General features: G+C 44.3%; 1 protein-coding gene across 1 annotated transcript; it reads right to left on the reverse strand.

Annotated features, from left to right (window-relative positions):
- Window positions 1-3535: 3535 nt before the first annotated feature.
- LOC308327088 (uncharacterized protein) lies at window positions 3536-5119 on the reverse strand (the record flags this gene model as incomplete). Its single annotated transcript, XM_080780227.1, has 3 exons — window positions 4693-5119; window positions 4038-4577; window positions 3536-3883 (listed from the first exon to the last, which is right to left on the reverse strand). The coding sequence occupies exons 1-3, from the start codon at window positions 4843-4845 to the stop codon at window positions 3536-3538; spliced, it is 1041 nt and encodes a 346-aa protein (XP_080636353.1). The 5' UTR covers window positions 4846-5119.
- Window positions 5120-14574: the final 9455 nt, after the last annotated feature.

The raw sequence follows: 14574 nt of genomic DNA on the forward strand, positions 1-14574 counted from the left end.
TGAGACTGCATGTAGGTCTCCAACATCTTAGCCAGATTTGAGAAAGTTTCCTCTTGGGCCGAGGTAGTGCTCACCCTGGTGTGGATTTGTTCCTCCATCTCTCTTCCTGTGGCACCCTCTTCTTCCTCCTCCTCATCGAATGATACTTGCTGTTGATGGTTCCGCAGATGTGGTTTTGGAGGCATCCTGAACTGTTGTTACTTTCCGCTGCCACCACATGTGAAGTTGCCCGAGGGCCAAGGCTCCAAAAACAGTCAGCGATGCTTTTTGGTGGTTTTTATTGTAAGAAACCTCCAGCTCCAGTGTAGAAATTCACCAACGAAAAATCAAACAACAAAAATAATACTGGCCAAAAATACAAAAACAAAGAACTCAAAAATACTTAAGGTACAACTTAGGAAAAAGGAAAAATAACAAAGACCACTAGGCTATGCCCATGACATGGGCCCTAGCAGCTCTCTCACAGGGCTGTCATCATACTGCCTGCCCCCAGCATAACTGACTAGCTCTGCCTGCAGTCTCCTCTTTATAGGAGAGGATCCTACCACCCACCGAGAAGCAATTAAATATAACCAGTAGATCCACAAGCTCACCCCTATCAGCTGAACCTGAATCGGTAACCCCACCCCTAGCTGTTCTATTTTAGATTACACCTCATATGGGGTTACATTCATTTCAACAGATAATATACATACTTTACACTTGCCATTGTGGAACACCCCTACTCCTCCACAGTACTTGGCACCTTCCCACCTTCTTAAAGTGCCAGTACTGGGAAGGCCATACAAACACTGAGGTTGCAATAAACACAGGTTAACAAACAGAATGCTTTCCCTTTGTGCATCATTTCATCTGTACATCCTGTAAATGCCTACATCAACAGTATTGACATTATGATATGATTATATGGACCTGTCTGCCCCACTACCCCCAGTCTGTGTGGTGTGTGCGTGCGTGCAATGTCCTTAATCAGTGTGTGTGTGTATAGGGCACGGGCTGCCCCGTGACAAACACTATGAATTATGAAATTTCCCTTTTGACATAATTATAGTCTTCTTTTTAAATGTCCATGAATTGTGGATAGGCTATTAATGAAATCCACATGTCACACAAACAAATACACAATGCAATATAACTTCAAACTATTTTTTTTTTATGCCTGCACAGATGATTTTAGGTGTTGAGTGAAGTTATTTTATTGTTTCCTTTTTATATTGTCTTATGTTGTGTATCAAATAGTCTACCATATCCAACACAGATTTATTGAAACTTTGGATATTCACAGGGACTGCCTCTGGCACCAGAGAACTCATCATGCTTAGGGGAAAATATGACCACATGTTCATATCAAACAAAATAAATGCTTCATCAGAAGCTTGGGAGTAAGTATTATTTATTTCCATGTTGAACTTGCCATCCACAAACGGTCACCTTTGTACATTTGTCACACTCGACCAACAAGCAATTAGATTTTCATACTTGATGATAATTAAGGAGATGAATAAAACACATGCTGTTTCCACACAAATGTCACCTATTTTAGGCTTATTGCTTCTAGGTCTTGACATGATGTATTTAGGCCAATAGCTACTGGTCCACAGAGTAGCATACCACATATATTGATTGATTTATTTTGAGCAAAACGTTTCAACTAACCCCTGGCATATTTCCTAACAGCTTCATCATTAAACAAATGGAGGGGTCCGAGGGGATGCCACTTCCAACTCCCAAACAGGCCTCAAAAAAATGGGAGAATCTGAAAACTAAATACAAGTTAAAGTTTATACATAACATTTACTTTCTATATTGACCTTTTATTCAACTTGAACGCTTGAGTTAACAAATAACACAACATGAATATAGCCCCTAGAAGATGTTGCAGAGATCTCATGTCCGTGTTTGTTTGTTGTAGAACCTGAAGACCCCCCCGACCGGCTCTGGGACGGACCAGGGGGAACAAACCCCAACAACATGGGCGTTTTGGGGGGACATGCATGATGCAATCGGGTCAAAACCATCTGTGAGCCCACCGGTTGTACTTGCATCATGCTGGTCCAAGTCAGCTCCCCCTGGTCCAGCGACCGCCACGACACCACCAGCAACACCTATAGCAACATCTGTATCACCTCATTCACCTGTATCAACACCAACACCTGTATCAACATCCTCCGTTGACCTCTCCCCCCCTGGCCCCCCACCTGCAAAGAAAAATAAGTCTTTTGATGCTGTCCTGGATGTCCTGACCGAGGAGGCTGAGAAGGAGGAGAAAAGGCACGAGGAGCTGATGGGGGAGACTAAAAGATTTGTCAACCTCTTTGAGAAGATGGTGGACAAGATGTAGCCTATGTTATATATGTATATGTTTCTTTGTGGGAAAATTTATATCGTTATTATTATTTGCCTATTGTCTGTATGCATTCATGAATCCACTTGCTGAGTGGCTGTCGGTATTGAGCAAATTTGTTTGATAGGGGTTTATATGTCACCATACATTATCTTAAATCTTGCCTTATAGGATGTTAATGTATGGTCGCATATAAACCCCTATCAAACAAATTTGCTCAATACCGACACCAAGTGGATTCATGAGGTGTGTGCGTGTGTATACAAAATGTAGCGACTCCTGAGTCCTGAGTATTGTTTATTGACTGGATGCCCAGTAATGTTTTATTTAATTCTGTTTTCTAATCTGGGCCAAGAAATTTATTAAAAAAATATTGCAGGAACCCCTGTGTGACATGTCCTTAATACAGGATCTGGAAAGTATATTAATTGCCATTGACGTTAAGAGCCATGTGAAAGGATGTGCCCATAGATGTTGGTTTACCTTGTGTACAATCGAGATCCTTTAAAGTGCCAAATCGGAATCCTGCTATACTGATCATGATCTGCCATTTGGTTGGAGTGTATTTTCCAAAACTAGATAACATTTCCACTTTTGCTAGACAGGCCTGACTGCAGCTCTGACGGTTAACTTTGTACCAACAAATTCCCCATGGGGCATCAGATTCAGGCCAACTTCTAACTTGTGTTAAGTGAGGGGCACTCCTCTCTCATTCTGGCCATTCACATCCAAGACCAACCTTTAATGTGTTTACACTATGATGTAAAATGGTCATTCATTATCAATGGCATAGAATGTTTGCGTTAGGATAGTTTGTTTCCACGCACATTAAGAGCTGGATGGGGAAAAAACGGTTGTATTATAATCGGGGACTAGACTATTTGACATTCAATGTTATTTTTCCACAAATGAGTCTTGGAAAAATGGGGATCGTCTTGTATTCTGGACAATAAGGTAATGGCAATTTTTTATGTCGATGGGGAATGGATTCCAGGTTAAAAACATCTGTTCATCCTTAAATGGAAAGTGAAATATCAAATATATACAATGGTTCTCGTTTTGAAATACTTTTATTAACATATTGGTAGTATATCAACAAATGCAGAATAACAGAAATACAAAACCAGCTTGTTTCAAAACAAAGACAAACTTAAATCAGACCTTTTGATTTGGCTTAAAGAAAAAATCACATTATAAATAGTCGTGTTCATTCAACTGCTGGGGTAACTGGACAGGTGCAGACAACTGTGCAGCAATCCTGTCCCTGATGTGGAATCCATCATGCTCTGGGCCTCCGATGGGCGGATCATCCAGGACCTGGTCCTCATCCGAGTCATCGTTCTCCAGCTCCTCATCAAGCTCATCATTCATCTGGAGGCAAATGTTGTGGAGCATGGCACAGCAGACGATGATATCTGGGACGATGAGGATGTTTATTTCCAAGGCCTTGGAGAGTGTGGCCCTCCACCGCTGTTTCATCATTCCAAAGGCTCTCTCAATAATGTTCCGGGCTCTGGAATGTGCAATGTTGTACCTCTCCTGGATACAAGAAGATAAAAGATCAACGTCATTGTTCCCATCAGTGATTTGGTGAGGGTAGTCACCAATATTGCAACCTTAAAACTAGACAGGGAATAATCTATAATACAATTGAAAAGTTGTCAAATTGTTATGGTGCATCCATACAACTAACCTCAACTCTGTTACGAAGAGGCCTCTTGTATGGTGTCATGAGTCGGATGGGCCTTTCCAAACAAGGATAGGCTCCATCTCCAAGGATGCAGTATCCTGCTGGAGGGTACAGGGCCTGGTGGAATAGTGGACTGTTGCGCAGTATCCTGGCATCATTCACTGACCCAGGATACCCTGTGAACAAGTCCAGGAACTTGCCTCTGTGGTCACAGAGACCTTGCATCTGCACAGAGGTGAAGAGCTTGTAGTTACTGTAGTCGTCACGCTTCTCATCCCCTGGACACTGGACCCGAATGTGGCACCCATCAATGGCACCAACCACAGTGGAAAATACAGGACTATATGCCAGCTCACTGAAGCCTGCCGCAATGGCAGCGAGCTCATGGGGTGGTGGAAAACATATTATGGTGGAGATGTGCACCTTCATCTCCCGGGTGATTCTGTGGACCATGTTGTGCACAGTGCTCTTTGGAATGTCAAAGGCATTGCACACTACATTGAGTGATAATGCATGGGCCAGGTAGTACAGGAACACAAGCAGCTGTGGATGATATACAGGATCAGGATTAGAATTCTTGATTACTCTTGTGCATTTACAGTTTGTCATGTATGCTTTTCATTGTAAACCCTCCCACATAAAGAAGATCTTTCTTTACCTCCATCTCCTGTCCCCAACCATGGTCCCTGGGTGAGGCAATTGTTTGCAGCAGGTGGTGTATTGTGGTCCTGTGCATTCTGAAGTTGTCTTTGAGGCAGGCTTCTGGGTCAGCATACAGCCTCATGATGCGGCTGGCAGTGTTCAGCTGCATGTATCGCCCCCTGCCCTGTGAGTGCACCTAGAAACAGTAATGAGGTTCTGTGAATTATTATTATCAATACATTTGTAATACACTTTACATCCATGGATCTTGGAGAGCTAACAAAACATGAGCAGCATTAACATCTAGGAAATTCCTTAAGCTTAGCCTATCAAACATCTTTTTGAAGGGTTTCAGGCCTAACATTAGATGAGTCCAGCCTCTATATACTGTAGATGAGTCCATTGATGAGCCCTATACATGGACTCATATAATAGCTGGCAATACATAGACGAGGTTGCTGGTTTAACCTTAGAAGGCTGCAGATTAACATAAAATAAAATGGGGGGGGGGGGGGGGGCAAAACTAGCATGGCGATTTACCTTTTGCAGACAAAACCTTTTACCTTTGATGAATTGAACAAGGTGGACCCTCTTGTAAACAAGTGTAATGCTTAATTGGGTCGTCCACTCACAGTTAACAGTCTTTGTATTGAGTTTGTGCTTGAAATGTACTGTAATTCTGCAAACTGTCAATAAATATTTATATTTATTTATTTATAAATAATTCAATCAATCAAACAACCAAGACAAAGGACATACCGGGTACCTTAAGTTGGTGCATAATCAGCAACATGCGTTGTAAACGTCTGCGCCTTCGGCCGGAACGTTTCAGCATCTGCAGCAGTTGGAGGAAAGCACGGCCAGCTGACGCAGCTACTATCGCTTGTATAGGCGGTGCCATGGCAACGTTTCCTGTTTCTGCACAAGGAGGGCGAGTGCCTTTCCAAACTGTTTTATACCCTGAGCACCCTAATCAGGGGAACTTGATTCAGCTGGAGGGGCACTTCCTGACGAGGGAACCTCCCGAGGGCACTTCAAGTCAAGGGAGTGGTTTCAGAAAGGGCCGTAGTGTCTCTTTAAGAAATACAGGAAGTAGGCTTTCAGTTTTGTCATGTGACACACATCATGTGACCTTTCAGGAAGTGCATTAGATTTTCATTGCAAACTATTCATGACACATGCAGTCCAGAGCTTCTGTATATTGTATCATCTGCTCTAATGTTCTCCCAGTCGTAGCATCGTTGGTATGTATTGTAACCTTTTCACCTGATTAATCTTTGCAGTTCATTATTTTCTGTATGGAAGTACGTTTTGTCAAGTTTGACGTGAGAATGCCTGTCAAGTCATTCTCTGTCTAGTCCTACTCACATGTCTCACAGTATACCTACCTAAGTTTGTCTTATTGCTTCTTTATTATGCATGGTGTTATGCAACAGTGCATCAGTGTTAATGTCAATGTGACATTTGTGATTTGTACTTTAATTCGGCATTAGAGTGCAGACTTCAGTAGCCTTTAAAGTAATTAGGCCTACTAATTACATTTGTTGAAGTTGTGTAATATGCAATGCATATTTAATTGTTACATTAGTAATTCAATGACATGCAATTTATATATGCAGTTTACAATTTATACATGCAATATATTTGCACTTTACAGTAAGCATAGTTTGACTATGCTTTTTGTCTGTTTTCAGTTTTACACTTCTGACTGTCAATAAACCTGCTGTCTAAAGAGAGAACGGTCTCCAGAGTTTTGATGGAAGGAAGGTGTTTATGCTCACCGCCAAATTATCCTCTCTACGTAACGAGGGCGGCACAGTGGTATTGATACTTGTAGTGTGAGTACAAAATGTGAGTGAGAGATATTTTGAGCAAGTCAGCACGTGTGAACAGTTTCAAAAATGTTCAAAAACATTTGAAAGAAAAAGTCTATAGAAATCTATAAAACTTTCCAAAATGTCACGTAATTTTTAAATAGAATCTCCAAACTCCCAATTAATGAACCACAACCAGAAGTGCAGAAAGTAGCCTACAGGCCTACTTCTTGTACTTCCGGTTAGGCACTTTAGGCAGTAGTTCATTCCAGGTTTATCCCCTTGTGACATGGAGATAAACCTGTTCATTTAACTCATGTGTTACAGGTTATGTGTATATGCAAATAAATGAACTGCGCAAACCAGCCTGTTGGCCTGATTGTTGGTGATAATTTACTTGACATTTAATATACAGTGTCAGATGGACGTGAGGGATGGCTGTAAAAATGCAGAAGGCTGCTGAAAAAAAAGTGCTTTTGCATGTGTGTCTACAGATGCTTGCAGTATGTTTGTGCGTGCGTGTGTTGATGTGTTTGTGTGCGTGTGTGTGCGCGCACGTGTGTGTGTGTGTGTGCGCGCACGTGTGTGTGTGCATGTGTGTTCCGACCGCTTCCTTATGTAACTCCAGGTACTGTAGATGAGTTCACATGACATTTCGTACTTAAGGCCTTTTCAGACGGGCAGCGACTGACACGCCTGGTAATTCGTAATTCGCCTGCGAATTCATTTTTTTGTGTACATGCAGAGAAGTTGAGCGTGCTCGTTTCGTGCACACTCCCGCGACTGACTATAGACCTGGATGGTGTTGAGCTTCTTTTTTTTAACGCAACGGGACCTCATGAGCAGACCTGGAGCAGACCTGTCGTTGATCCAGGCGTCTGCGTCACACGCTCCCCATTTGAAAAGGCCTTTAAATCTAGCTTGAAGCTACGCTTTGTCTTAAAATGAGTAAATGACCATGACGGTCCCAATGACACCGATGTGTGTCACATTTGTGACCCTCAGGAGTCACACAGTGATGAGGCCCATTCCTGAACTGACGGCGCGACATTACGAGCACAAGTGTCACCTTTCCAGCACTGCAAAATTCTTCATGTTTAATGTAACCATTTCTGTGCAAATGGAACCAAACAGGCCCGTGTCCTACCGGCGAGTTTAACCCGGGCCTTCCGCCTGAGAGACCAAACATCTACTATGAGCTTCAGGCAATACCACTGGACATGTCTCAATGGATGAGGGAGACGAAGACCACCTCCAAACACTGTAGATCACATGTACTATATTGCATGGGTTTTCAACAGGTGGTCCGTGGACCACTGGTGGTCCGTGAAGGTATTACATGTGGTCCCTGGCCATGCATTTAGTATGTTTTTTATCGACCACTAGTTGGGAAACGAACTAGTTCATTAAAGGTAGAGTAAGTGATTTCACTTAATTCAAATATCACTTATTTTTTTGTTTTGTTGTGATAATCCTCCCTACTATAGAGTATGCTGACCATATAATGAGTAACTCCCTGTCCCCAGTTAACCCCTGGGGGTCAAAAAAACTTAGGTTTCGTTTGTGGCTCTCTATCCTGATTGGATGAAAGGCTGGGTCCCAAGGCAAAAACGAAACCTAAGGGTTTTTGAGTGAAATCACTTACTCTACCTTTAAGTGACCTGCAGATGTATGATGACATCAATGTCAGTTACTGGGAAGTCAGATGTCAAGAACTTCCACAGAAAGGGAGTTTGAATTTCAAGGGAAAGTGAACCGGATTGACTGAGTCTATTAGGAAATGTCAAATGTGCCCATATAATCATGCAATCGCATGTGTCTGCTATCTATGAGTTTAATAGGAAGGTTAAGAGAACAGAGTAAGGGCAACCATGGGAAAGGAATAGCTCCGGACGACTAGCATATGCCAGTTAAATTACTGACTGTTAAGGGCTTGATTTAATTTTATATTAATTTTAATATCCCCTCACCCAACTCAACAGTGGTTGATTCTTAGTCAGGGTGGTGGTCTCCAGGTTGATTCTTAGTCAGCGTGGTGGTCCCTGGTTCATAATCATAATCAGAAAACCCCTGCTATATTGTATTACCATTCACTCTGGCTTTTAGTTGAGTTTCTAAACCTGCGTGTTCTTATTCATGTGTGTGTTCTTATTAATGCTCACCATGTTCTGCCTGTTTTGCTGCCGTTTCTATGGTCTTTGCTATTGTATTAGTCTTAATGTTACTGTGTTATTTGCTCGTTTTAATGCTATTTTACGTTTGTGCTCTTCTCTCTTTTTTGCCCTGTAAATTTTCGCTGCATTCTATGACATGAAACATGCTATATGAATAAAGTTTATTATTAGAAATTAGAGTGGTTTGCTCATTAAAATCAGTTGCGGATTGCAGCTTTAAACGAACAATTAGGATTGTCATTGTACAGTGCATACAGTACGCCTTCCCAGGTGAACAAGTCACTGAGTAAACATTACTACAGTGCAAACATAAACCCATCACAGTCGTGAAGAGCACTCTCACTTCTTGTGATCCCCGTCTATGGCATAATGTTTCTCACCATGCTGCTACCTGACGGCGATGGAGGTACAACCCTCAGCTCCTTCTCCAATCACCTCGCCTTGCTCGCTGTCCTCCCACGCACTCTGCTCGCCTCCCACCATCCCGTCCCATCCCGGTCCAAGTCCAGGGTGCATGAGTCATGGGCCTTGGCACTACCAATTCGCCCGCCACGATCCTCCAGTCTCTTCCCTTCCCATCTCCACCGCACAGCCTTTTCCCGGCAGTCCAGCCAGCAGCCTTGTCGTTATCGTCATGGCAATGTAGGGAAATAAGTATCAACTATCTCTCCCTCTCATGGTCACCGTCGGCCTGGTTGGACGCAGAGCCGTGCACAGAAGCTGACTCACTGACTCACTGACTCACTGCTGATGTTGATGCAGAATGTGGCAACACACTGTGCTAAAAATAAAGGTGAATTCCTTTTGATAATGAAACATACAGATGGGTTTTCTTGGACGGAACACTGTAAAACTGGAACATTGTGGGTATTGCATGTTGATTCCTTATTAAAAGCCATGGTGTTGTTGGTCTCGTGGGGAAACAGAATGAAGTTTACACAGTCTGGATGTGTGAGCAAGAATGGTTCTTTCTCAACGATTCTGATGATAGATCTTGCACACAAATACTTTGCAGTATGAAACTGTAACATACTGCATGTATTTACCACCACACGATGGCACTGTAGCATAGACTACCTGTTACCTGTTGCACACTGGTATAGTCCCGCGAGACTTCGGGACGGGAGTTCATGCTAGGACGAGATCCAAGATGGCGGAATAAACAAACCTATACTGTTACACACGTCTTGTGTTTATCATTCTAAAAGGTTTACAACCCAACCAAAGGGTAAACTAATACATGGTGTCAGTGTAGCGGACAATCTGCTAACCCATCGCTGAAAAAATGGATTCCTACGGTGTTCCTGCTCCACGGATGGACTGGGATTCCACAAACCTGCCTGAGGCATGGAGACGCTTCAAGCAGCATGCCCAGCTGATGTTCACCGGCCCGCTCAGAGAGAAGGAAGAGGCGGACCAATGCAGCTATCTTCTTCTATGGATCGGGGAAAAAGGTCGTGATGTTTTCAACACTTGGACACTCACAGCAGATGACGCCAAGAAATTACAAACTTATTATGATAAGTATACGGCCTACATCACTCCCAAAGCCAACCCCATCTATGCTAGATACAAGTTTCAAGAAAGGATGCAGGGTGAACATGAATCAATTGAAAAGTTTGTGACTGAGCTAAAACTGCTTGTAAATGACTGTGGCTACCGAGATAGTGATGAAATGGTCAGAGACCGCATTGTTTTCGCAACAAATTCACCACATGTACGTGAGAAACTACTCAGCCAGGGAGCAGAGCTCACACTAGAGAAAGCCATTGACATTACAAGGTCCCATGAGCTGGCAAAGCAGCAGCTGAAGACAATGGGTAATGCCAGAGATCACGATACTGTACATGCTGTAAACAGAAAGCCATACAGGCAGGAGAGACCGCAGAAAGCTGCAAAACCAAGAGAATATGATTCAACTCAGAGAACCTGTGGCTACTGTGCAGGGCAACACAGCAGCAAGGATGTTTGTCCAGCAAAAGGAAAACAATGCATGAAATGCAAAAAGTTTAATCATTTCGCCAGAGCATGTAAATCAAAGGGCCCAGCACAGTCAGGTTTTCACCGCAAGACAGTGCATACTGTCAGAGAGAACACAGATGCATACGAAGAGGACATTGATGAAGAGGAGTCAGGGCTCTACATTGACAGCATCACTATTGAGAATGAAGGGAAAAGCAGTGAGCAAGCTTACGCAGATGTTGAGCTTGGCTCTCCCCCACAAAAGGTCAGATTCAAGGTGGACACCGGTGCACAGGCCAACACCATTCCAGTCAACATCTTCCAGACGCTTTTCCAGGACGTTCCACTGAAACCAGTGACGCGCAAGCTCACAGACTATGGAGGACATGCACTGACTGTGGATGGAAAATGTAAGTTGAAGTGCAGACACAAAAACAATACACTGCTGCTAGACTTCCACATTGTTGACACTAGCTCCCCAGTCCCCACCTGTTCTTGCTATGAAAGCATGCCGTGACCTAAACCTAGTCAAGATAGTGATGGCCGTGTCTGAAGACAAAGAAAAAATGGACACTGACTGTCAGAGCATATTGGAGGAGTACGCCGATGTATTCCAGGGCATAGGTGAATTCCCAGGTGAATGCAACTTTCGTGTTGACCCTGACATCACACCAGTAGTCTGCCCACCACGCAGGATCCCTATAGCTCTACGAAACCGCCTTAAAGATGAGCTTGACAGTATGGAAAACAATAATATTATCTGTAAGGTCACAGAACCCACAGACTGGGTGAACGCACTCGTCGTCGTGGAGAAGCCAAAGACGGGAAAGTTGAGGGTGTGCCTAGACCCCAGGCCCCTCAACAAGGCCAACAAGGCCATAGTGAGGCCTCACTACCCCCTACCTACTTTGGAGGACGTCATCACAAAGCTCGCCGGAGCAAAATACTTCAGCGTTCTAGACGCTAGGTCAGGCTATTGGGCCATAAAGCTGAGCAATGAGTCTTCAATGTTAACCACGTTTAACACAGTGTTTGGCAGGTATCGCTTCCTCAGACTGCCATTCGGGATCATCTCAGCACAGGACGAGTTCCAGCGGCGTGTAGACGAGACATACGAGGGCCTCAGCGGCGTGGCAGCCATCGTCGATGATGTACTGGTGTTCGGTAAAACCAAGCTGGAACACGACCGACACCTCAGAGCCATGCTGCAGCGCACCAGAGAGAGAGGTGTGAGACTGAACCCTGACAAATGCCACATATGCGTGTCAGAGGTCAGTTATTTTGGCCACACACTGTCACATGAAGGCATAAAGCCTGATCCACAGAAGGTGAACGCTGTGAAGGAGATGCAGCCACCACGGAACAAGGCAGAATTGGAGACAGTCCTGGGGATGATAAACTATATGGCCAGATTCGCTCCACATCTGTCAGAAATCAACTCACCACTGCGACAACTACTAAAACACGACAGTGAGTTTGTGTGGGATGCCAACCACGACAAAGCATTCAAACAGATGAAAGAACTGATAACTCAGCAGCCAGGCCCAGTACTGTCGTACTTTGACCCTGAGAAAGAGCTACGGCTCCAAGTGGACGCTTCTAAGAGTGGCCTTGGTGCAGTCATGCTTCAAGACAGCAAGCCAGTTGCCTATGCATCAAAATCTCTCAACAGCACCGAAGAGAATTATGCACAGATAGAAAAGGAACTGTATGCTGTGCTGTTCGGCTGCAAACGTTTCCATGAGTATATGTATGGCCGCAAGGTAGTTGTAGAGTCAGACCACAAGCCTTTGGAGACTATACTCAAGAAGCCACTGGCAGCAGCGCCACCAAGACTGCAGAGGATGATACTGCAACTCCAGAGGTACGACATCACAATCATTCACAGGCCTGGAAAAAACATACCTGTGGCTGACACGCTGTCACGGAAATCCATAGAGTACCATGACAGAACCCTGCATGAAGGAATGGAGGCCCAGGTGCACACAGTTATCAGCAGCGTTCCTGTGAGTGACAAGAGACTGTCAGAAATAAGAGAGGCTACGAGCCAAGACTAACAGCTCGCTACACTGAGAGAAGCTACACTGGATGGCTGGCCTGACACAAGGTCACACTGCCCGCTTAGCATTCAGGAGTTTTGGAACCACAGAGATGAAATCTCAGAAATCAACGGTATCATGTTCAAGAGTGAAAAGATCATCGTTCCCCGTAAGCTCAGGGAGACCATGATAGAGCGGATACACTCCAGCCACATGGGTGTGGAAAAGAGCAAAAACAGAGCTAGAGACCTTCTATTCTGGCCCGGCATGGGAAAAGAGATCGAGGCGGCAGTGGAAGGCTGCAGCATATGTCAAGAGCGACGCAGCGCAAACCCCAGAGAGCCCCTGCTGTCACATGCCATCCCAGAAAGGCCGTGGCAGGTGATAGGCACCGACCTATTCACCTGGAACTCAAGAGACTATCTCATCGTTGTAGATTACTACAGCAGATTCTTTGAGCTGGAAAGACTGTACAGCTGTACTTCAGCAGCTGTTATCTCCAAACTCAAGTCCATCATGTCCAGGCAAGGCATCGCAGAGGTCTGGATCAGCGACAATGGACCTTGTTACAGCTCGAGTGAGTTTCAACGCTTTGCAGAATCATGGGGTTTCACACACACCACCACTAGCCCCCACTACCCACAGAGCAATGGCCTCGCAGAGAAGTATGTCCAGATAGCCAAGCGCATACTGGACAAGGCCAAGGCTGAAAACAAAGACCCCTACCTCAGTATACTAGAGTATCGCAACACGCCTGTAGACAACCTGAAATCACCAGCACAACTTCTCATGAGTCGGAGACTACGCTCGATTCTTCCTGCAACAGCAAAACACCTGCAACCTCAAGTCGTCTGTCAGCGGTCAGTACGTGAGAGGAGAGAGATCTGTCAGCAGCGGCAGCGGTCGTATTTCAACAGATCTGCCAGACCTCTACCCCAGCTAGCTGCTGGTACGCCTGTCCGTTTTCGCCAGCAGGACGGTTCCTGGAAACCTGCAACAGTGACACGACCTGCACACACAGACAGGAGCTACCACATCACCACCAGCGGAGGTCAGACCTATCGACGCAACCGCCGACATCTCAGAGAGAGCCGAGAGAGACACGACAACGGAGACGGTGCGACAGCAGAGGTCATCCAACAGCTGGAGCCCAGCACCAGCAACAAACAGATCCGTCACCGTGATCCTGTGGTGCCTCCAGACCTGAACTGTCAGCCGGATAGCCCTCGGCAAGAATATGTCACACGATCAGGTCGTGCTGTCAAGCCGAGACAAGTTCTTGACTTGTGAATCATTGTAAAGGGTGCAAGCCAAGCGCTGCCCTACTACTGAAAAAAATAAAAAATAAAAATAAAAATAACATTGATTGTACATTGTATTATTTTCTATGATTTTGCCTGTGCCCTCCTAAAAAAAAAAAAAAGAAAGGAGAAGGAATTGTATTTGAGGAAATTTACACTGATTATTTTGATGCATATAACTTACCTGTGGTTATTATACATGTGAATTTGCATTTATTGAAGTTGCACTAATAGGTATTGAATAATAGTAAGTATTGAACTTACTCTAACCAGCTATCCTCATGCCTACACCTGTTTACATATACAACATTTTGCACTTTGCCCAGGTTTAAGTACGTATAATGCACTGTCCAAGTGATTTATGCCATGTTGCCTATTTTGCTATTTCACTTTGCTATTTTGAGCACATATATTTTTCAGTCAATGATTGTGCCTTTGGACTTTGCCTTACAAGCCATGCGACCACAAATATATGGAAACACTGTCTTTTATTTAAGAAGGGAGATGTAACATACTGCATGTATTTACCACCACACGATGGCACTGTAGCATAGACTACCTGTTACCTGTTGCACACTGGTATAGTCCCGCGAGACTTCGGGACGGGA

This window comes from Protomyctophum bolini, assembly GCF_963924005.1.
Source record: "Protomyctophum bolini genome assembly, chromosome: 13".
In the NCBI taxonomy this organism is placed as follows: Eukaryota; Metazoa; Chordata; class Actinopteri; order Myctophiformes; family Myctophidae; genus Protomyctophum; species Protomyctophum bolini.